The sequence below is a fragment of the Alexandromys fortis genome, unplaced genomic scaffold (genome assembly GCF_014885135.2).
Source record: "Alexandromys fortis isolate MF-2015 unplaced genomic scaffold, M_Fortis_MF-2015_v1.1 scaffold_104, whole genome shotgun sequence".
Classification (NCBI taxonomy): Eukaryota; Metazoa; Chordata; class Mammalia; order Rodentia; family Cricetidae; genus Alexandromys; species Alexandromys fortis.
The window spans coordinates 5,207,068-5,228,730 of NW_026068000.1; the positions used below are offsets into that span (position 1 = coordinate 5,207,068).

Consider the following 21,663-nt stretch of genomic DNA (forward strand, 5'->3'; position numbering starts at 1 on the left):
TAGAATAAGTGCAGGATTGCCCTCTTAATCACAGTGGACTCCTGGGCCTGGAGTGCCTGGCATGGAGTGTGTGGCTGACAGGACAGAGGATGGAACTTCACCCTTCTGTCTTGACAATTGCATAATACTGTGCTTGAAAGGGGTCCTTGAAGACCAGTTAAGGTAATTTTTTATTTTTTAAAGCTTACAAAAAAAGTAGAAAGCCATATTTAATTGTTTTTAATCTTTTGCAGATTTTAAGTCACTTTGGGTTGCTTAGGAAATAAATATTTCCCTTTAGCTACCTACCAGACAACTTTTGCTAGAATACTGCTGACTGTGTGTACCTTGGGAGGCTTAGACTCTTTCCCCGAGTGTTCTTCTCAGGAGTTTAGCCCACTAAGGTTCCAATATAATCCTTTTCTCCTAGCTGGAGAACCATGAAGATACTTGCCAAGTCAAAATAAAACATTAAAGTTTTACTGGGACAGAAACAGAGAGAACTTTTCTTGGTGTCTTTGTACATGCATGTCTCAGCATGTATAAATGTTCAAGTGGTTGCGTGTGTAGGTGGCAGCACCTTACTTTTGTGTCAGGTCTCACACTGCACCGGAAGGTCATCTTTTGGCTAGTCTGCTGCCCAGTGAGCTTCAGGGATTTACCTGTCTCTGCCTCTTCAGGGCTGGGATGACTTTCACATGAGTCTTGGGGACCTGACTTCAGCTTCTCACGTTTATGTGACAAGTGCTATGCGGATTGAGCCATCTTCCCCTCAGCTTTTAAGAAGCAGATGTTGTGAGGCTGCGTAGTAGTGTCATGGGAGGCAGACACAGACAAATCCATGTGAGTTTGAGGCTGGTCTACACAGCAACTCCAGAACAGCCAAGGTTACATAGAGAAAACCCGGTCTCAAAGACAAAAACAAAAGCACAACAAAAAGTGGATGTTGTGGTCATGGGCTAGCCCTGCCTTGAACTCCGTGTTTTTGTGAGTACATGGGTGAAGCCAATAAAAACCTTAGCCATTTATTTCACATTTCAAGTTTCAGAACAGACAAACCAATTCCAGGATATGGGAGCTAGAGAAGCTGCCTGGCCTGGGTGGAGAGAGGGGCAGGGTGGCTGTACGGAGCCTGGAGATTGGGAGGAGGCAGCAGTGGGAATGTTCTGTCTTAGTTGGCAGTGCCTGGTGCGGAGGGTGTGCATCTGCAGTGGACTCTACTCTTAAAGCAGATGGGCTATATATAATCTCAGTGAAGTTCCTTCAAAAGTAAAGCTAGAGTTGCTATGGTGTCACTTGTGTTATAAACAGCCTTTCTAGTTCTTTGTATTAGCAGAACTATCAGCTACAGCCCTACTCACTATTGGAGATGAGATGTGATAGAGTTGTGGTTAAATTCTCTGCCTTTGCAAATGATCACTTATCTGTTGTGGCATATTTCTAAAAAAAGAAATTTATTTCAAGGTATATATGATGCACAAATCTGTTGAGAGCGATTACATAAGAGCAGATTATTTTTAGGTGGAGAGCTTCGCAACCATGAGGAGTGTCCTCAGCATACTCTCAGTTAGGGCTTCTCATCAGATGCCACGGCAGCCCCGTGCTCTGACTGTCTGGATGCCTGTAACACTCCTCATCAGATGCACTGCGAATTAGACAGACCATTGATGGTGCTAACGTTGATTCCTAGGTGGACCTATTTTCAAATACTTTGCTGACTGGGAAATTATGAGAAACATAGATGGAAGTATATAGAAAAGTTATTTTTTACATACAGTAAAATATAACAACCAGAACCCAGGATCTATTAGCAAGATTTTAATAAATACACAAGGAGTAGCATGAATTACTGCTTAAAATTCTTCATTGTTTTTCTATCAGAATAATTTTTTTTTGTTTTTTGAGAAAGGTGTATGTGTGTGTGTGTGTGTGTGTGTGTGTGTAGCTCGGGCTGTCCTGGAACTCGCTCTATAGACCAGGCTGGCCTTAAACTCACAGAGATCCACCTGCCTCTGTTTCCCTAGTGCTGGGATTAAAGGTGTGCACCACCACTTCCTGACAAATAAATGTTTTTATTTTACCTATTTTTTTGAAGATTTGTGTGTGTGTGTGCACAGAACCATTCATGGAGGCCAAAGGGAGGATGTTAATTGCCCTCCTTTATTGCTATCTAGTTTCCTTGAAGCAAGGTCTTCCTGATTCTGTAGCTTGTGCCCCTGGGCTCCCACCTGTTGGCTAGATGGATGTTAACAAACACAGCAATTTCCTTTTTTCCATCCTGTCTCCAGTGAGTCCCATTTCCTAGCCACCCCTTACCCCAATGACAGGGATGGTCAAGAACTACCGGATCTGTTTTGACCCAGGCTTTTTCAGACCCAGGCCAGGTGGCCTTGGTGAGTTCCTGATAGAACATCCCCATTGTCTCAGTGTATGGGTGCACCCCTCGCGGTCCTGAGTTCCTTGCTTGTGCTCTCTCTCCTTCTGCTCCTGATTTGGACCTTGAGATTTCAGTCCAGTGCTCCAATGTGGGTCTCTGTCTCTGTCTCCTTTCATCGCCTGATGAAGTTTAATATTCAGGAGGATGCCTATATGATTTTCTTTGGGTTCTCCTTCTTATTTAGCTTCACTAAGAACCCGAATTATAGGTTCAATGTCCTTTATTTATGGCTAGAAACCAAATATGAGTGAGAACATCCCATGTTCCTCTTTTTGGGTCTGGCTTACCTCACTCAGGATGGTGTTTTCTATTTCCATCCATTTGCCTGCAAACTTCAAGAAGTCCTTGTTTTTTACTGCTGAGTAGTACTCTAATATGTATATATTCCATACTTTCTTCATCCATTCTTCAATTGAAGGGCATCTAGGTTGTTTCCAGGTTCTGGCTATTACAAACAATGCTGCTATAAACATAGTAGAGCATATACTTTTGTTGTGTGATAAGGCCTCTCTTGGGTATATTCCCAAGAGTGGTATTGCTGGGTCCATGGGTAGGTTGATCCCGAATTTCCTGAGAAACCTCCACACTGCTTTCCAGAGTGGTTGCACAAGTTTGCATTCCCACCAGCAATGGATGAGTGTACCCCTTTCTTCACAACCAGCAAAGGTGTCAAGGAGGACTACTGAGACCTCAAGAACAATGGCAACGGGTTTTTGATTCTACTGGACCTATTGGTTTCGTGGGAGCCTAGGCAGTTTTGTGGATGCTCACCTTACTAGACCTGGATGGAGGTGGGTGGTCCTTGGACTTCCCACAGGGCAGAGAACCCTGATTGCTTTTTGGGCTGACGAGGGAGGGGGACTTGATTGGGGGAGGGGGAGGGAAAGGGGAGGCGGCGGTGGGGAAGAGACAGAAATCTTTAATAAATAAATAAATAAATTTAAAAAAAAAAAAGAACTACCGGATCTGACTGTTTAGATGGATGTTAGAGATCTGAATTCAGGTCTTTATGGATAATTTTAAAGTAAACTTTGAAGTGGGTTTGCTGCAAGCTGCCAGGGTTCCAAAAACAGCCAATAATCCCAAGCTGGAATGACGCAGGAGACCACGCGGCAGGTCTCCAGGTCTCCATGTGACAGTGGCGGGCGAGAGAGATGGATAGGCACACCATGCAGAGTAAAGTTGGACATTTATTAGGTGGGTTATGGAGGGAAGAAAAAAGGGGATAAGGGGGGGGAGAAAGAGAGAAAGAGAAAGAGAGGGAAGAGAGACTGCCTCTTGGAGAGGGGGACAGAGAGAGAGAGAGAGGCTGAAGCTGCAAGCAGGAAGAGAGTGGGTGTGGCTTGTCTCTTAAAGAGACAGAGCATTACAAATTTAATCTGTGGTAGTCAATGACCTCTGGCCTCCATGAATGGTTACGTGCACATACATTATAAGTACCAGTGTTTATATTTGCCTTTAATAAGAATCCCCAAACCCAAAACCATTGGCTTAAATGAATTAGAGATGTATTTTTCCTTCACCTTGAAGAATCAGGAGGTGGACAGTGTGATCTGGTGTGGAGGCTTTGGTGTTAGAGGTGGTTCCAGATACTGTGTTCTTGTGTTTTTTTCCTTAAGTAGACTTGATAAATTCTGCTAAATCTGCAGTCTTTTTGGCCAGAGCTTCTTCTTGTAGCAAAGCTGACAGAAGGACTGAGTTGTAGACTCTTGGCTAGAGGTTTGACTTCAGGCAAGGAAAGGGGGGGATCAGTGTTGGTAGCACCCAGCAGCCTTTGATGGTCCACAGCCTGGTTGTGTGTTCTTGGAAGCTCTGACTCAGCAGTCTGAAGCCAGGCCATCAAGTCTGAGGAACCCTGAAACACGTGCATCCTGACCCATTAGGTGCTTGTAGGGGAACCTCAGCTTTAAGCATATGTCTGCCTGATAGACCTGCCAGTACTTGGGTTAAGTAAGGAGCTCTTCTATGGAGAGCGTGTCTCCTTACAGCAGTGTAATCCCTAGTAGGGCATTCACGGAAGGGTTCCAGCAGGTATTGACTGTAGTCCAGTTAACTATGCCTATAATATTGCCTAGTTTGTTATCCCCTGTCCACAAAGATAGCAGGTAAGGCATCCACTCCCACTGCTGCTGTGCTGTGTTTGTGTGTGTGTGTGTGCATGCATGAAGGGTCAACCTCAGGCACCGTTCATCTTGTATTTTGAGACAGGATCTTCACTGGCCTAGAGCTCAAAGATTAGGTGAAGCTGGCTATCCCAGTGAGCTCCAGCGATCTGCCTACCCCCCTCCCCAGCCCTGGGATTATAAGAGTACCACTGTTTCTGACCTTTTAACTGACTATAAAGTGAGCTCCACACATCTACCTACCATACCCCCCCCCCCAGTCCTGGGATTACAAGAGTACCACTGTTCCTGACCTTTTAACTGACTATAAAGTGAGCTCCAGAGATCTACCTACCATACCCCCACCCCCAGTCCTGAGATTACAAGAGTACCACTGATCCTGACCTTTTAACTGACTATAAAGTGAGCTCCAGAGATCTACCTACCATACCCCCACCCCCAGTCCTGAGATTACAAGAGTACCACTGATCCTGACCTTTTAACTGACTATCCAGTGAGCTCCAGAGATCTGCCTACCCCCCCCTCCCCAGCCCTGGGATTACAAGAGTACCACTGTTCCTGACCTTTTAACAGTTGGCTCTGGAGCTCGTGTCCTCTGCTTGCTTAGAGAACACTTGATCAACTGAACTACCTGCTTCCCTCACCCCAGGCCATATTTTATCTGCTTTGAAAATAGAAATTTAAAATTTATTCTTTGAGAATTTTATGTATGTATATAATGTATTCTGATTATATTCTCCCCCAGTCTCTCCAGATCTGTGTCCTACTCAGTGTTCTCCCAGATTGCATATCTTTTTTTTTTAATAACCCACTGAGTTCAATTCGTGCCACTTATATTTGCACAGGTGTAGAGTCATACCATCTACTAACCTGGGGCCATACCCTTAAAGAAAACCGATCCCCTTCCCCAGAAACTACTGGTTAGCAATAGCTTCCCAACTCATGAGTTTCTTCCCCTTCCTTGCTAGCGTGTTGAGTGGCTTAATCTCATGTAGGCAGCCATAGCTCCTGTGAGTCCACGTGTGCAGCAAACCTGTCATGCCCAGAGGACACTATTTACCCAGGTCTTCTCAGACTTCTGCCTCTTGAGATCAGTCTCTTCTTCTTTGATGATATCCGTGTCTTACAGGGAGGGTGTGACAGAGATGTTCAATTAAGACTAAGCACTTTGTGGACACTATCTGTGCTTTGACCAGAGGTGAGTCAGTAGAACGTGAGACTCGTAATCTCAGGGTCATAGGTTCTAACCCCACTTTGGGTACTATTATGTAAACAGAGACTGCTTTTGTTTCATGGTCACCCAGACCCGAATAATCACACAGAAACTATATTAATTACAACACTGTTTGGCCAGTGGCTCAGGCATATTCTTAACTAGCTCTTACATCTTAAATTAACCTATATGTGTATCACCACAAGACTGTGGCTTACAGGTAATATTCAAGCATATTTCTCCTTAGGTGGCTGCATGGCCTCTACCTGACTCTGCTTTCTGTCTCTTGGCATTCAGTTTAGTTTTCTCGCCTAGCTATATTCTGCCCTTCCATAGGCCAAAACTGCTTCTTTATTAAATAGCATACAGAGGGGAATTCTACATCAGTTTTTCAAGATGCTTAGCTCTCTACCAACCTTTCCTTTCCCTCTCCCTCCCCACTTCCCCTGTTTTCCTACTAACAGTGACTCTGTATCCTCTATTTCTGTCAGTTGTTATTGGAGTGGATGTTAACTTGCAACATGGAGGACTGGAAGACTTGTTGGATTTGGTTAAGCTATTGATGATTTAGGGTGATTTTTCTCAAATGTTTTTGATTTTTTTTAACCATTTTAACCACTACTACTACAGTTGTTAGGATATAATGACCTAACACTAACTGCAGCTCCTTCTAACAGGAAAATGCTATGTGTAGAGTTAAGAAGAAACTATTTTAAAAAAAATAGATTTTTAGGAAATTCCAAAGCCAGATGTGGCCAAGCGTGCTGAACACAGTGTGGATTAGAAGTTCAAGGTCATTCTCAGCTATTTAGGGAGATCTAGATCAGTTTGACTCAAAGTCAGCAACAACAACAAAAATATTCTAGGATCTTTATTGAATAGGTAACTTTGGAATTCTGTTTTAATAGGCAGTGTGAATCTGTTGTTAAATTGAGGCATGTTTTTACAGTGTTTTAGATATCCATAATCATGTGGTTTAACATTCTGTTGTATAGTTTCCATAATGATCCGTTGGAAGCCTTTTGACATTTAAACCTGTACTATAATCTAGATGATTTGGGCACGATGCACTGAAGTATGTAGTACTTATATGAAGGTAATCCAGAAAGTGCTACTTTTAGTTGTAAAATGTACATGATACTAGGTAATCCTTCCAATGTTAGTGAGCCTATGTTTTCATTTAAGCTCAAGGTCTTATGAGCTCATTCTTGTATCAAATTATGTTACATTCTAGAGAGCCATTAAAGGAACATCTGTTGTTGGGGCCATTCTATGGGTACTGATCTGTGAAATCAAGTATCCCTTTACTTCCAAATCTTGATCCTTTCTTCCATATCTAAAAAGGATAGGCAGAAAGCAAACTTCCTTAACACTTGTATGTCAAGCATTTGATTTGATTTTTTAAAAAAATTTATGCCTGCATGTATCCTGTAGGTCAGAAGAAGGCACCAGATCTCCTTACAGATCATTGTGAGCCACCACGTGGTTGTTGGGAATTGAACCCAGGGTGTTTGGAAGAGCAGGCAGTGGTCTTAAAGGCTGAGCCATCTCTCCAGCCCCCTAGATTTGATTTTTAAGGTGTAATTTTTCAGTTGTTGCAACAAAACAAGTTTCTGGGTCTGCCTAGTGGGGATTCTTTCCCTCCAAATCTAATTATCACCTCACAGCCACACCCACACCCCAGTGTTCTTGCCAGGAGGTGTCTTTTTCTTCAGTTAAAGAAGTAATTTTACTTTTTATGAAATAATGGCTTTATCCCTACCTTTCAACTGTTTCGCAGCATCTGATTTCCTGGGTAAAAGACTCTCCCCCAGACCTGCCATGACAGAAATGTTAGAGGTTACCCTCAGAAGTGATTTGCATAGCAGCACCTACTAAGCTCTTTCTTTGAACATGTCAGTCAAGTCTTCCTCAGTGCTGGAGCCTGAGGGTAGGAAGACTTATTCTGATGGGATTTCCCTTTCTTTCCTTTTGAACAAAACTGAGGAAGGTGATGCTGTGAGAAAAGAGCATCTTTAGTGGTATTGAAAGCCATTGTTGAGTTGACTAACAGCATGTGTGAATGAAGTTCCAGAGCCTTCTTCTTTTGAACCTCTAGGCATACTTCCTTCACGGAATCAAGAGACTAGTGGCTTCTTTTATGTCATCTGCTGGGGCCAATGTTGGTTGATCTCCACATCTGTTTCCTATTGTTTCTGTTCAAGGGCAAGACAAGAGAAGCAATTAGAAGAAAACTTGAAGTTACATGTGCCTAGCTCTCTGAATCCGTGCCTACACATGCCATCTTTTCTCTTGCGGGATCTGCCTAGTCCCTCAGTGCAGAACAGCTACACTTATGGATTAGTCTCAATAATATCACTCTAGCAATCCTCTGCTCTTTCCCACCTCCTTAATGCCTACAAAACACAGCTGGGCTTCCTTTCATTTCTGTCCTCCTGTCTGCCTTAGTGATCTTATCTAATCTTACAACTTAAATTATAACTCGAGAGTCATAACCCCCCTCCTTCTTTAAGCATTTGAGTTCATGTCTGCTGATCCACTTCTATACTTGGCTGTCTCACGGTACCTTGCATTTACCACGTGTGAGACTGAGTTCCAGCTGGCCTATCTTCCCACAGTCTGTCCTGTTTCAGATACTCTAAAGCAGTAGCCACGCTGCTTCCTTCCTTACTCTGACATCACAGTCTGTCAGCAAATTGCTGAGTCCCTCCTTCAGAACCCTTCCAGAATAGGAGCGCCCCTCAGCACTGGCAGTGCAAGTGCCCGGTTGGTTTTTGTTTTCCATCTTACTTGACCTCCCCCAGCCTGTTTTTAAGCAGGAGCATACATTCATTTCATTTGAAAAAGTGGTACAAGATAACAAAGAAGAGCTAGAGCCAGTGACATCTTAGAACCTATTCTATACAAAGATGCTTAATAAGTCACAAATCAGAGCAGCTGTGTGCTGAGTATGGTCATCAGGGCGTATCTCCAAAGTACTCAAGGACAGAGTGGGAAGTGATAGTGACCAGTTTACACTCATGTGAGCACTTCATCTTTATCTCAGTCTGTATTTGAGTTGTGGTAACTAAGTGCCACTCTCCGGGTGATTTATGAAGTCTTTATTTTGCCCACAGTTCTGGAGTTGGAAGTCTTAATTAAGTATATGTCATTTATTAAGTGTCTGGCCAGGACCTTCCTTCTGGTTCATGCACAGTAGTGTCATGTGACCCTTTGCCAGCTAGGGTTTCCTTTTATATAGTCACTAATACTGTCAAGCCCTGCACCCTGAAAAAGTCTCATCTAGTCCTAATTACAGCCTAAAGACTTCACTTCCTTTCATTGCTAACATTTGGTTTAGGGGATTGTATTTCTAATGCAAGCAGTCAGCTGTCAAACCTCAGCAGTCCTGCTTCACCCAAACAGTGTAGTCAGACATAGGTGGGAGAGCTCACATCAGCTGCCAGTGATCAACCTGGCTTCTCATCAGCTACCTCTGTAGAGCAGTAGCGGGGAGTGGCCTGATTCTCATATCCGGAAAAATTGAGTGTTGTCGGTCCTGTAACCACAGCAGTGTGTCAGAACAGCTGCTTCTTTGAGAGAAAATTAGGTACAATGGCATATTTCCATCTCTAATACATTCTTTCTTATTGTAGGTGTACTTGCAATAACTGAGAAGAGACCAGAGTGTGGCCAGAATTTCCCAGTCTTACAATCAGGTCATTGTACCTGGTGTTCCATGAATACTAATCAGTGGTCTCCAGTTATTAGATGTCTTTGTCAAATGATTTATTATCTCTGCCCCACCCGCCCCATATAAAACATAGGTAAATAGCAGGGTGCTTTCTAGAAGGAAATAGAAGATAAAATGTATGTAGACTGGCTAGCACATGCTTTTTTTAAACCTGGATTGCCTAGATGGCATCTGTTCGTATGGGAAACATTCCCCGAAGAGTTCATCTTCTAGCAGGAAGTGGTTTGAGGAGATAGACTCTTCAAATTGTGTTCATCTTCAAGGGGCTGCAGACAGAGCAGCACACATGCATCCTGTGAGGTAGATGGTAGGAATGTCCTGCTTTCTAATAGCTCTAATGTATGTTTACTTGATACACATTGGTTTTTGTTTACAGATCATAGTCTAAAGTTTTCTAACGTAATTGTAAACACATGGTGGGGTCCACTAATTCTGTGAAGAGAAGTCTGTGTTCCGTTAATAATGATAGGATAGTTATAATAGCTTGAATGTTTGAATGCTTTAAAAAAAAAAAAGTCTTGCAATCATATGCACGTGTTGGTAGGACATATAAACTTGGCAAATCCACGCTTGGAATCAGTCATACAGTGGAATTTTATGAAGGTGCTGTTTCTGTTACAGCATGAAGTCTTAGCTAGCCAATAACCCTCCAGGAAGAGCCTTTAGAAGGTGACTGTTTTATAAACCTGCACTCTGCGGTCTCTCCACTGAAGTTCAACACTGACTTTTCAGTGCAGGGTTAACCTGGATAACCTGGAATTGCCAGGACTGTAGAAGGCCTGGACTTCCTCTGCCCCCTGGACAGTATCAACCTGGCCATCAAGCATTCTCTCAGGTGCTTTCTTGCAGGGAGAAAGCTTTCCTGCTGCTGAGGTTTCTTTGTCATGCACTCCCTTACTGTAGGGGAGAGGATGTTTTTGCAGGTAGTTTTGTGGTAAGGCTTCTTCAGTGGCATAAGAGTTTTCTCAGATCAACTGACAGATGAACAAGTTCACAAAGGAGAGTAGTTTCCCCCACCCCCACTCACTGTCTTCACTAACAAGTGAGGACAGATGTAGGTGTGGCAGGAAGGGAGTAAGCTTATTTTCGGTGAATAAAGGCTCACTTGTGGTTTGAATAAGATTTTCTAGAGAGGATTAAATGTTTGAGGGCATTGATCAATTTTGTCATGCGACTAAAATTTATATAAATTTAGCATTCAAATGAAAGCATTTATTAAATGGAAAGAATTATTCTTCTATTATATTTAAAGGTACATTCCAGCCATAGTATAAGCTTTTCAAACTTCTCTGGAGACATTATTTTGATTATGAGAATATTTACAAGTGTTTTTGAGTTTGTTACAAACTACAATTATGTGTCTTAAAGTTTTTGTGCTTTTGTGTATTATCTTGTCTCTGTTTAGGATTACATATATATACATATATTGCTATTTTTATTTCATTATCACAGCTCTAATAATTATAATCTCATTGCTCTAATGATAAACACTGAAGTGCCTGAGGACTGGATCTGTTTCCAAGATGATAAAGGTTTAATTCTGTCCAATGAAGTGAGCCTTGAACCCAAACTATATTTGAGTTGTTCCCAGAATTATTCTTAGTAGAGCATTAGACCTGATGTGCAACCATAAGGACCCTCAGGGCCACTCAGGGTCCTGGAGTCAGAACAGAGGGAAATGTTTCATCCTTGGAGGTTAGAGAGGAGCATGGGAGAAATGTCAGGAGGTGAAAGGGCTAGAATCAGTAGAGGGAGCGATGCAAGGGGACCTTGTGAGAGTGGTCCCAGCTCTCATATCTAGAGGTCTGACCTGAAATAGAGCTGAGAGGCAGCTGCCTCATCTGTGCCCTTTAAGCTGCTTGTGTGGCCCTGGGTCTAGGCCTACCTCTGTGGTCTGCTTGGGAGGGAGGGGAAGTCAGAACATGCTCCTGTCTCAGCAGCACCAGAAGCACGAGTCTGCAGTATAAAACACTGATTGACAGAGGTGCTGGTTTCTTGTCTCACTGTATCCTAGACTGGCTCCAAATTCTCCATTCTCATGCCCGCCCCATCATCCCAAATCCTGGGATTGCAGGCATGTAAACCACAGCTAGCTTTAAAAGGGGCATTTTATGTTTGGGGATTGTATCTGAGAAATAGACTCTGCTGCTAGATTGGAAATACACGTTTAAAGAGTTGAACACTGCTCAGATTATGAGGTAATGGGGGAAACTACAGAAAGCACTCCTGAGGACACATGGTACCCACTGGTGGCAGCCCTGGCTCGAGAATAAGGTGCTAAGCAAGACAGAGGGTTAGCAGTATTTCTAGAGTTCTTGATGCAGAATTCGATAAAACTCAGGACCAAGCCCCGTGCCTGCTGATTTGTGAGGTTTGGAGGGCCAGGTTGTCTTGAATTGTTAGACAAGGGGCAGTGCTAACATCAGATGCTGACATGCCTGACGACACTTTACCTTTCCTGTAACTTTTTTTTAGTCTACTAAATTAAAGGCAAAATGTAGAATTGAAGTAGAAACAGGGAATTGAAAATAGGTAGTAAAATTTTTGTTTCTCTCTATTTGATATTCCAACTATTTGGAAAATAAACTAGGAGACGCCATCCAATTTTGTGGACATTTTAGCATTTAAGATGATGTGAAACCAAGCTCTGCTGAAATGATTGTTTTAATTTTATGATTAGTATTGAGGAAGAAATGCATTATTTTAAAATACAGTTTCCAAGTTGACTAATGCCTTTTCTTTCACTAGCATCTCAGAGTTTGAGCTGAATCTGTTTGGTAGTTCACAGTCTATTTTCATTAGCTAACTGTTGTAAGAAAAGGCCCCCTGGGAAGAATAAGATCATCTTAGTAATTTTGCTCTTTCATCTGTGCGTGTATATAGCTCAACTGCTTTCGTTTCTGATATTGCAGTCGAATTAGATCAAAAGCAAGTAATTTTCACATCCTCTGTACTTCCTGTCGCTCTGAACTCTTGTATATCTGTATTCTTCTAGGTGAGGAATTTTAAATTGGAACAAGAACAAGAAAAAAACAAAATTTTGTCAGAAGCACTGGAGACTTTAGCCACCGAGCATCATGAACTAGAGCGGTCCCTGGTTGAAGGATCCCCGCCTGTCAGCTTCCTTAGTGAGGACGAGTTCTATGATGCGCTGTCAGGTAACTCCTGCCTCATTTCTCCTGTGTTGTTGGAAGTGTGGAGTCCACCACCCAAGAGTCTTTGTAAGAGCAACTGTCATCTGGAATTTCCCAGAATAAACTTAAAGTGGTTTATCAGTGTAGCTCCTTTAGCTTCTGTGTAGTACGTATGTGTGTGTGCAAGTGTGCACATGTGCATGCACAGGTGTTCATTTGAGTGCAGGCACATGTGCACCACTGTGTGTGTGTGTGTGTTTGTCATCAGAAGACAGCCTTGGGTGTTAGTTCTTGTCTCCCATCTTGTTTAAGACAGGGTTGTTGTTCACTACTACACCTGCCCAGCAGTTCCCAGGGAACACCCCCCCCCCCCAACACACACGCCCGCTTCTGCTCCTTTCTGGCCATAGGAGCAATAGGCTTGTATGTTCACCACTGCTTCTGTCTTTACTTGGGTTCTGGGCTTCCAAACTCATATCTTCATGTTTACATGGCACTAAGCTACGTTCCCATCCCAGCTAGTGTGTGTGTGTGTGTGTGTGTGTTATGACAAGAATTGGAAGATTGGTGACAAAAGTTCAACACTGAGTGGGTGAGGTAGCTTTCCCTGGTAGAGGGTACTTGCAGCCAAGCAAGAACCAGCTCTCGGAAGTTTTTCACTGACCACACAATATACTATGACATGTATGCCCTTTCAAATAAGTAACTTTTTTTTTTTATCTAAAGAGAGTTGCTACTTCAAATAAATCAAAATGGAGTTGACTTTATTTTGAAAATGTACAATATGCTAGAATTAGAATATCTTCAAAACTGCACACATTTTATTTGCTCCTTTTTCAGTGACCTCTGGTGATAGCTCTTGTCACCTTCTGTTTCTAAGGAAATAGAAAGAAACAGTGGATTCTGTCTCCAGACAGACCTTTAGCATTTAGTATGCTGGAGGCCAGAGTGTAACTGGCCCAGAAAAAAAGGAAGTCCTTAACTTTGCCCTAGAAATTGTGTACAACGACAGCAGAGCACATATCCCTTATGAGCGTGGACTCAGAGCCTCCAGCCCTGAGAGACATGGACAGCTGAGGGATGAACGTGGGAGAGCTGTGGACAATGTGGAGGATGTGGGCTACTCAACAGTTTGGATTCTGTGTATGTGTGGGGTACTGTCTCACTTTGTAGGCCAGGCTGGACTTGAACTCATCATCCTGCCTCAGTCTCCCGAGAGCTGGGATCACAGGCATGTGCCATCCAACTTAACTGACTTCTGAGCTTAGAAGTTGACATTAGAAGATCTGAGATGAATATGAATGGGAGAGAACGGTATTTAGAGACCATGAAACTGAGACATTATTTTATGGAAGGGAATGGAAGAGAGGAAGCATGGTGAGAGAGAGGGCAGGAATGAGAACAGGAGGTTAAGCCAAGGAAGCTGTGGCAGTGGGGCTAGCACAGGGACGGAAGACAGTAACTGCAGGGTTGTAGACTCGGAGGAGTATTCACTTCATAAGACAGGATCAAACTTTGTTAGAAATACAGGGGAGTTAAATCAGAGGAACGTATTTTCACAGCCAGGCGTGAGATAATCAAAAGACGGTGGTGGGGATTGTCAGTTTAATGTGGGGTGTGTAAAAGGAGCGACTCTTGCTGGGAAGGGAAGAGGATGTCGGATCTGAGTACAGAATGAACTTGAGTGAAGGTTTTACCCTTGCAGGAGGTAAGAAGGTGGTGCAATTAACACTGCAGGTGGCTTATACTTCTTGTACCTCAACCCTGTGCTCCGTCCATTGGCATTATCTTGTGGATTCTGTGAGCGACTTCCCAAAGGAAAATCAGTAGAGGGATTCTTGCATGGTGGTTTGAATGAGAAATGTCCCCCATAGGCATACATACCTCAACATTGCATTCCCAGTTGGTGGCACTGTTTTAGGATGCCGTAGAATTTTTAGAAGGTGTGTGATCTTGCTGGAGGAAGCATGTCAGTGGGGTGAACCTTGACTTCTAGTTTACCCTCTCTGCTTCATGGTTGATGTTGGAGATGGGATGTTACAGCTTCTGGCTCTGGCTGCCTGCTGTCATGTCTCCCACACCATTAGCCCAAATAGTCTCTCTTCCTTAAGTTGCCTTAGCCATGGTGTTTATCACAGCAATAGAAAAGACACACTGAAATACACATGGGTTTTTCTTCACAGCTTAGGATTTGTGTTTTTGTTTTTTGAGACAGGGTTTCTGTGTGTAGCTTTGGTGCCTGTCCTTGAACTAGCTCTTTTAGACCATGTTGGGTGGTGTTGTTGCACCCTTTTAATCCCAGTACTTGGGAGACAGAGACAGGAAGATCTCTGTGAGTATGAGGCCAGCCTGGTCTACAGAGTGAGTTCCAGGACAGTCAAGGATATACAAAGAAATCCTGTCTTGAAAAAAAAAAAAATCCCCACATCAACTGGGCTGTGTTCTTTCTAGTGGTTCTTTGCCATAGTGGCCCGCCTGCACTCCTTGACTCCAGGCTCCTCTGCATCTTCAGAGCCCGAGTCTCTGATTCCATGGATCCTTCCTTCTGAAAGGATCCCACGATTACACTGGGCTCACCCAACAAATCTAGGACATTTTGCCATCCCTGAAATTTCTAGGCCAGGTAGCTTAATCATGCCCCCTTCCTCTTTAACCAGTATTCCTAAATATAACTTATTTAGCCCATATAATGAATGCTACCTGCATGTGTGTTTTCAGGGGTGACCATTTGGCACTGGACAGCCAGTTGTTGTGCACTTCCTGGAATGACTTTTGCCACCGCTCTGGTTCCCAGCTCTCCTCCATTGCTTATGAGGCTCTTCTCTAGCCAGTTTGACTTGTTCGTTGGTGTCAACTTGTTCAGCTCATGTTTTGGCAGTTATGTTATGGGTGTGGCTTCTGATATTACTAGGAGACACAACCTCTCAGCAAACTCCCTGATCCTCTGACTCCTACAGTCTTTCTGCCCCCTCTTCCTCAGTGTTCTTTGAGTTTTCAATCTAGGAATAGTTTGTAGATATATCCATTGGGTCCAGGCTCCATGACTGTGTGCTTGGATTGGTTATTGTTTTCTGTTTGCAAAGAGAAATTTCCTTTTTAAGGGTGGAAGACTATACTTATCTGTGTATATAATGACAAATATTTCAAGATTGTTATTACAGATTATGCTGGTTTAGTAAATTAATGTTTCATATTTTTCTCTAATAACCGTGACTTTATGAGAACTGGCTAGAGGGATGGCCCAACCATTAAAGGCTAGGCTCACAACCAAAAATATAAGAGAACTGAGTAACTAGCTGAGTTTCCAGTACCAAGCATATCTCCCTCTTTTTGAACAGGTCTTACATGCAATTGGAGAGCTGTTAGTTACTGCCAATGTATGTGTACTACTACTGTATCCATAGTGCTGTTGTGTCCTGCTGGTCATTGATGTAACTCACAGGCATCATAGCTGGGTAGGACTATTGGTTGCTTCCCTCCTTTGGAAGCTTCCATGGTAAATTCTAGTACCATGAAAGCTAGTACTAAGGGAGAAGATTTTCAGAACGGTTCTAACTCAGTGATCTCTGGTTCCTGTTTCTGAAGTGCATGGTGTCTTCAGCAACTAGGCAGAGTTTTGACCTAGGCCAGCTTTGAAATAACCACACAGAGACTTATTAATTATAGATTCTCAGTCAGTAGCTTGGGCTGATTTCTGACTAGCTTGTACAAGTTAAATTAACCCATGCTTCTATCTATGCTCTACCACTTGGCAGTTCCCTTCTTCAGCATGATATGTTCATCTCCTGCTTCTTCTGTGTCTCTCTGGCTACTCTATCCTCTTGTCCCAGTGCTCTCTTTTTGTCTGCAAGTTCCACCTGACCGTTTTTTTGCCTAGTTGTTGGTCACTCAGTTCTTTATTAACCAATGGGAATAATACATATTCACAGTGTACAAAAAGATTGTTTCACAGCAGGCTTTACCTTCCAACTCGAGGGCTAACCAAAAGCATTAGCAACAGGCTGTATAACTTTGGAAGTCTCTTGGACAGCCCTGGGCAACACAAGAGGTTCTCTCTCTCTCTCTCTCTCCTTCCCTCCCTCCTTCCTTTGATCCTGTGAGTTGTTCAAACATCCTTGTTATTTTACTCACCTCTCCTTCATCTGTATTTTAACGAGAGCCTTTGAGGTCCAGCCCCAAGGTCCTCTTCAGGGTTCAGATTGGAAGCTACAACAAGTGGAAAGAACTTTATCTAAGGGCCATCTGAGAATGAATGAGCTCTCACACCATGCTGTTCCAAAGAAACTCTTTATCCTTCTGCTTTTATTCTAATTCTCCTGTCCTCTTTCTGATTCCTCCTGGCTTCTTCTAGCTTTCATCCTCCAGCCTAAAATCTCTCCCAGGAGCCTTGAAGCCATAAAGAAATCACAGAAGTTACCTCTCCTTGGTCAGAAGCACAGTCCTAGGGTAAGTGATAGGAGCTGAGCCATTGCCATGGCAGCACAGAGTCCAAGGTTACAAGAATAAAACAGCGACCAGAGTGTGCGCGTACAGTTTTATTGATTTTGAGACATAGGTCTATTGTTAACAGACTTAGCAAGCAAAGAGCTGGCATGTTTTTCCTAGGGTGTTTGCATAGCAACCTGATTATACATCTGCGACTCTGACCTTGTGCATAACTGCAAAGTTCCAAATTTAGGATCTATTTACAAAATGCCTTTAGTCTAGTTTGAACTTGCTGTAAGGTGAAAGTGAGCTAATTGTGTGCAGTTGGTCTGAGCAAAAGAACAAGGCAGGCAGATCTTGTGGGACAGATAGATCCAGTTATGAAGCATGTTCCAGTATATATTCTATAATCAAAACTATATAGCTACATGAAAAGTCACCTTCCTGACCACCCACAGATATATGTGTCCATAGGATTGAGATGTAACCATGAGATTACATATACACATCACATGAGATTACACACTACAATTCAGGTATTGGGGAGACACCAAGCTGCTTTAGCAACAGTGAGCAACAGTTCCCAGAGTCCATGGTCCTGCAGACCTTGCCTGAGCAAGATTAATCTCCATTAGAGAATCAATCCTTTGGTGGTTGACATTTGAACACTAGTTGTCACCTGCTGCGTATTCCCACGGCCTCTGACAATGGTTACTTTCTTCCACCTCCTCTAAAGAGACTCCCTTTCCCATTTCCCCTCCTAGATCCCTTGTATTCTGCCATTCCCCTTTACCCTCCTTTCTCTCCTTTATCTCTATCTACCTCCCTCTTCCTCTCTAAGAGCCCCCTTTCCCCATTTCCCTGATCAGATCACTTGCACCCTACTATTACCTTCTCTATTGTTCCCAAACTCTTAATCTGGCAATAGCCCCATTTTAATTTCCTGGTTTCTGTAGTTACTACAAGCTATGTATTTGCATGTGAAGATTTGGCACTTGGAGCCTCCAATAAGAGAGAACATGGGCCATTTGTCTTCTGGTCTGATTTACTTTCTCACTGTGATCTGTCCTAGTTCCATCCAGTTTCCTGAGAAGGTCATGACTTCATTTTTCTTTAACTCCAAGTAGTATTCTACAGTGTAGATGTAAAACAGTTCGTTGTCTATGTGTTGGTTATAGAGCATTTGTCTCCATTGTCTGACTCTTGTGAGTAGAGAAGCAATGAACATGGCTGAGCTAGCATCTGTGGAGTAGGGTGTTGAGTCCTTTGGGCATATGCCAGGGAGTGAAATAGGTGGGTAATGTGCTAGACTTATTTTTAGTTTTTTGAGAATTCTCCATTCTGATTTCACAGTGGCTGCACTGGTTTGTGATCTACCAACAGTGAATGCGGGTCTTTTCCCCTGCGTGCCCCACATCGCTTGTTGTAGGTTATTCCACAGATCTTTGGCATTCTGACAGGGGTAAGATGAAATTTCAAAGTTGTTTTCATTTTAAGTTTCCTAACTGCTAAAGGTTAGGAAAACTAAATTTGATAAATTAGCTGTTATTTTTCTTCTTTTGAGAACTCCATTTGGGTTCCAGACCCACTTTTCAAATAGGCCATTTGTTTTGTCTAATTTTTAAGGCAGGGACTTTCACTAGACTGAGCTGTGCATTTCAGCCAGGCTGGCTGCCAGCGGGTAGCTGAGATCCACTTGTATCTGCCTGCTCGGTCCTGGGGTCAGAGACAGATGCGGCTATGCCTGGCTTTTATGTGGGTGTGGGGATCTAAGTGTAGCGTTTCATTATTATGTAGCAAGTACTTTACTCATGGGACAACATAACTAGCTTTTTTTTTCATTTTGTTTGTTTATTTGTTTTGTTTTTTGTTTCATTTTTTAAATTAATTTATTTTGAGGCAGGGTTTCTCTTAGTGTCCCTGGCTGTCCTGGAACTTGCTTACTCTAAAGCCAGGCTGGCCTTGAACTCGAGTTGCATGTGCCTCCATTACCTGGCCATTACTAGCTTTTACTTTAAAGTTTGCTTTCTCTTGACCCTTTTGTCACCCTCTTTTAAAAGTAAAAGGGTTCTTTGATTTGACTGGATGGGATTTCACATTTCCCTTGTGTCCCCTTGAGCATTTCCAGATGCACAGAGCCAATGGAAATTTACTACCATGGTGGGCAACACCCATTATGGCACAGAGCCAGCGGTGACTTGTAATAATTTTCCCAACCATGTGGGATCTCTTGAGAAAATTACTTTTCCAGTATGCTTAGTGACTAAATATTTTACACAATTACATAAAGTGGACAGATTTTTTTCCTTACAATTTTATTAAATTCACTTGAGTTAAATGATTTAAAAGGAGAAAAATCTAATGAGGCATCACGTTTTGTGTTCACTGGGGTGTGTGCATGTCTGTGTATGTAGAATGAAATGACGATCCAGTAAAATCCCAACTGTGCTTAGTGGACATATTATGGGGGGAAACTCCAAGCATTTGGTGCATATTTCAAACAAAAAGATTTAACAAGAAGCCAAATGCTAGTTAGTTCTGTGAAAAAGCTTCATTCTACCAGCAAATCGAGCTGTAGAAATAAGTTTTAAAAAATATACGTGGTTCCTTCTATGTATTTCTACTTCTCAATTTCACCATTTGCTTTAAGCTGCTTTCTTCTCTTCCAGAGCCCATGCCTTTCAGACATCCCTTCTCCAGAGTAGACCCCTCTTCTGGAGCCGTGTATTGCACGGTACCTGGCACTTTGAGATGCATAGCAGCCACACTTTCTAAAAGCTCGGTGACTGGACACCAACCAGCCTGCCTTCCCAATGTAGTGTCAGCAGGAGACTGAGGTTATTAGCGCTTGCTGACTTCATACATCCCATTCACTGCTGCGATTCTGTGCTGGTGGGGGATGGGTGGTGGCAGAGGGGCAAAGAATGAGATGGACCCAGAAATTAGACTTGTGCTTAAGTAACTGTCAGGCAGCCCCATGGGACCCCAGAGCAGGAAGCAGCAGCAGCTTGGGGAGAAATCAAGTTGTAGACTTTGAGTCTAAAGTGATCTGCTAAGGGATTATTTTTCAGTCATTTAATGCCATTTTATTGTTCAGTGTTAACAGAGAAGTCCCTGCCTTTTGACTATTGTGAGCTCAGGATGATTCTTACTATGTTTACTCTCTCGTTTTTAGAAACATGCAGAGATTAGTTGCTCAAGAAAGGCTTTCTTGTCAGACTTTCCTCTTACTACTGTTTCAGTTGAATGCCCATGAACTGTACCTGAAATCCAATCATGTGGATTATGTCATTTAACGGAAGCTAGTTTTAACATTTTTAGCAGTCTTAAGTGCAAAGTTTTGATAAATCATACCTTTTATAAATCAGAATTCAAAAATCAAGATGGAAATAACTTGTTTGACATGTAGAGTCAGTGACAAAGAAGAGTTGTGACATGTGTCAAATGATTGAACCCAGCAGGTGCAGCAGGTGGTAGCTGATACCGGTTTACATATAGCAGATACAGGATTGGAGCAGCGTTGTTAATGCTGTTGGAAAAGCTTAACGGTGCACTGTGAGCATTTAGTAAGACACTGTTCGCTACTCTCTGTTTCCATTCCTACTCTCTAACTCTTTCCTTCTGCAGTTTGACTTTTAATAGCTGTGCATTTACTGACCATTATCTGTGTTGTTTTCCTGTTCTCTGGGCCACCTCTTTACATGTCATATCTCTGCTTAATAAGCTAAATGCTGCCTTATTTGCATTTTTATAACACTTTTGTTTCTTATCTCCTTAACACTATGACTTCTTGGTTTGACCAATACCAAGCCTCCTCTGTTGTATATGCGCAGCACTGTGGAGAGCACGTGATTGTTACTCCAGCTCCTCTGTGTGTATATGTGCAGCACTGTGGAGTGTCAGTAGTGGAAGTACTCTGGTCGTCCTTGTGGCATTTAAAATTACCTATCTGCTTACTCAAGCTGGGCATATGTTGTACGTACATCCTGGTGAATGCAGTTTATCCTTTAAGTTTTGGGTCAACTTTGTGGATTTTTTCCCCTTTCATAGTCTAGGTTCATCTTAGCTCACTATGTAGCCCATGGTGGCCTCAAACTCATCCTTCTCTTTCAGTCTTCTGAGTGCTAAGATTATAGGCATACACCACTGGGCCTAGATCATTTGTGTGTGTGTTACTGTCTCTGTGTGTATATGGTTTTCTATTATTGACTAAATCAGTGTCTATGTTGGGATTTATTGTGCATTTTGTGCTTCCTAAGCATTGAGAGGATTTTGTTAGTCAAATATATTTTGAACGCTTGGTATCTCAGATGCCTGGTTAGGAATAAATATACCCAGATAAGAAAGATCCAGTCTTTCTAATCAGTAGGCTTGTTGGCAAGCTAGGAGAGACCACAGCATAGGAGAAAGGGACGTGCATGGTACGATAGCTTGTCTTCCAGCCCCCTGCAGCCGCAGTCCACAACAAGACCTCAGTTTCCTTTCTCTGCCCCACCCTACAACCCTGCTCTGACATTTCTTCCTAACCTTTGCTGTGACCCCAAGGTGTAAATCTGTTCCAGCTGTTTTACAGACACCAATTAACTGCCTTTTCTACAGTGTGCATTTCAAACAGTGGT

General features: G+C 42.7%; 1 protein-coding gene across 7 annotated transcripts in view; it reads left to right on the forward strand.

Moving 5' to 3' along the window:
- Osbpl1a (oxysterol binding protein like 1A) overlaps window positions 1–21,663 on the forward strand; it is a 187,679-nt gene that overhangs the window by 96,383 nt on the left and 69,633 nt on the right. For 6 of the 7 annotated variants that reach the window (XM_050160702.1, XM_050160701.1, XM_050160699.1 and 3 more), the window contains one exon: window positions 12,481–12,643. The exons of the other annotated variant lie outside the window; for it this stretch is intronic. In XM_050160702.1, the coding sequence (XP_050016659.1) occupies window positions 12,481–12,643 (163 nt within the window). The remainder of the gene's footprint in view (window positions 1–12,480; window positions 12,644–21,663) is intronic. 7 annotated transcript variants of the gene reach the window in all.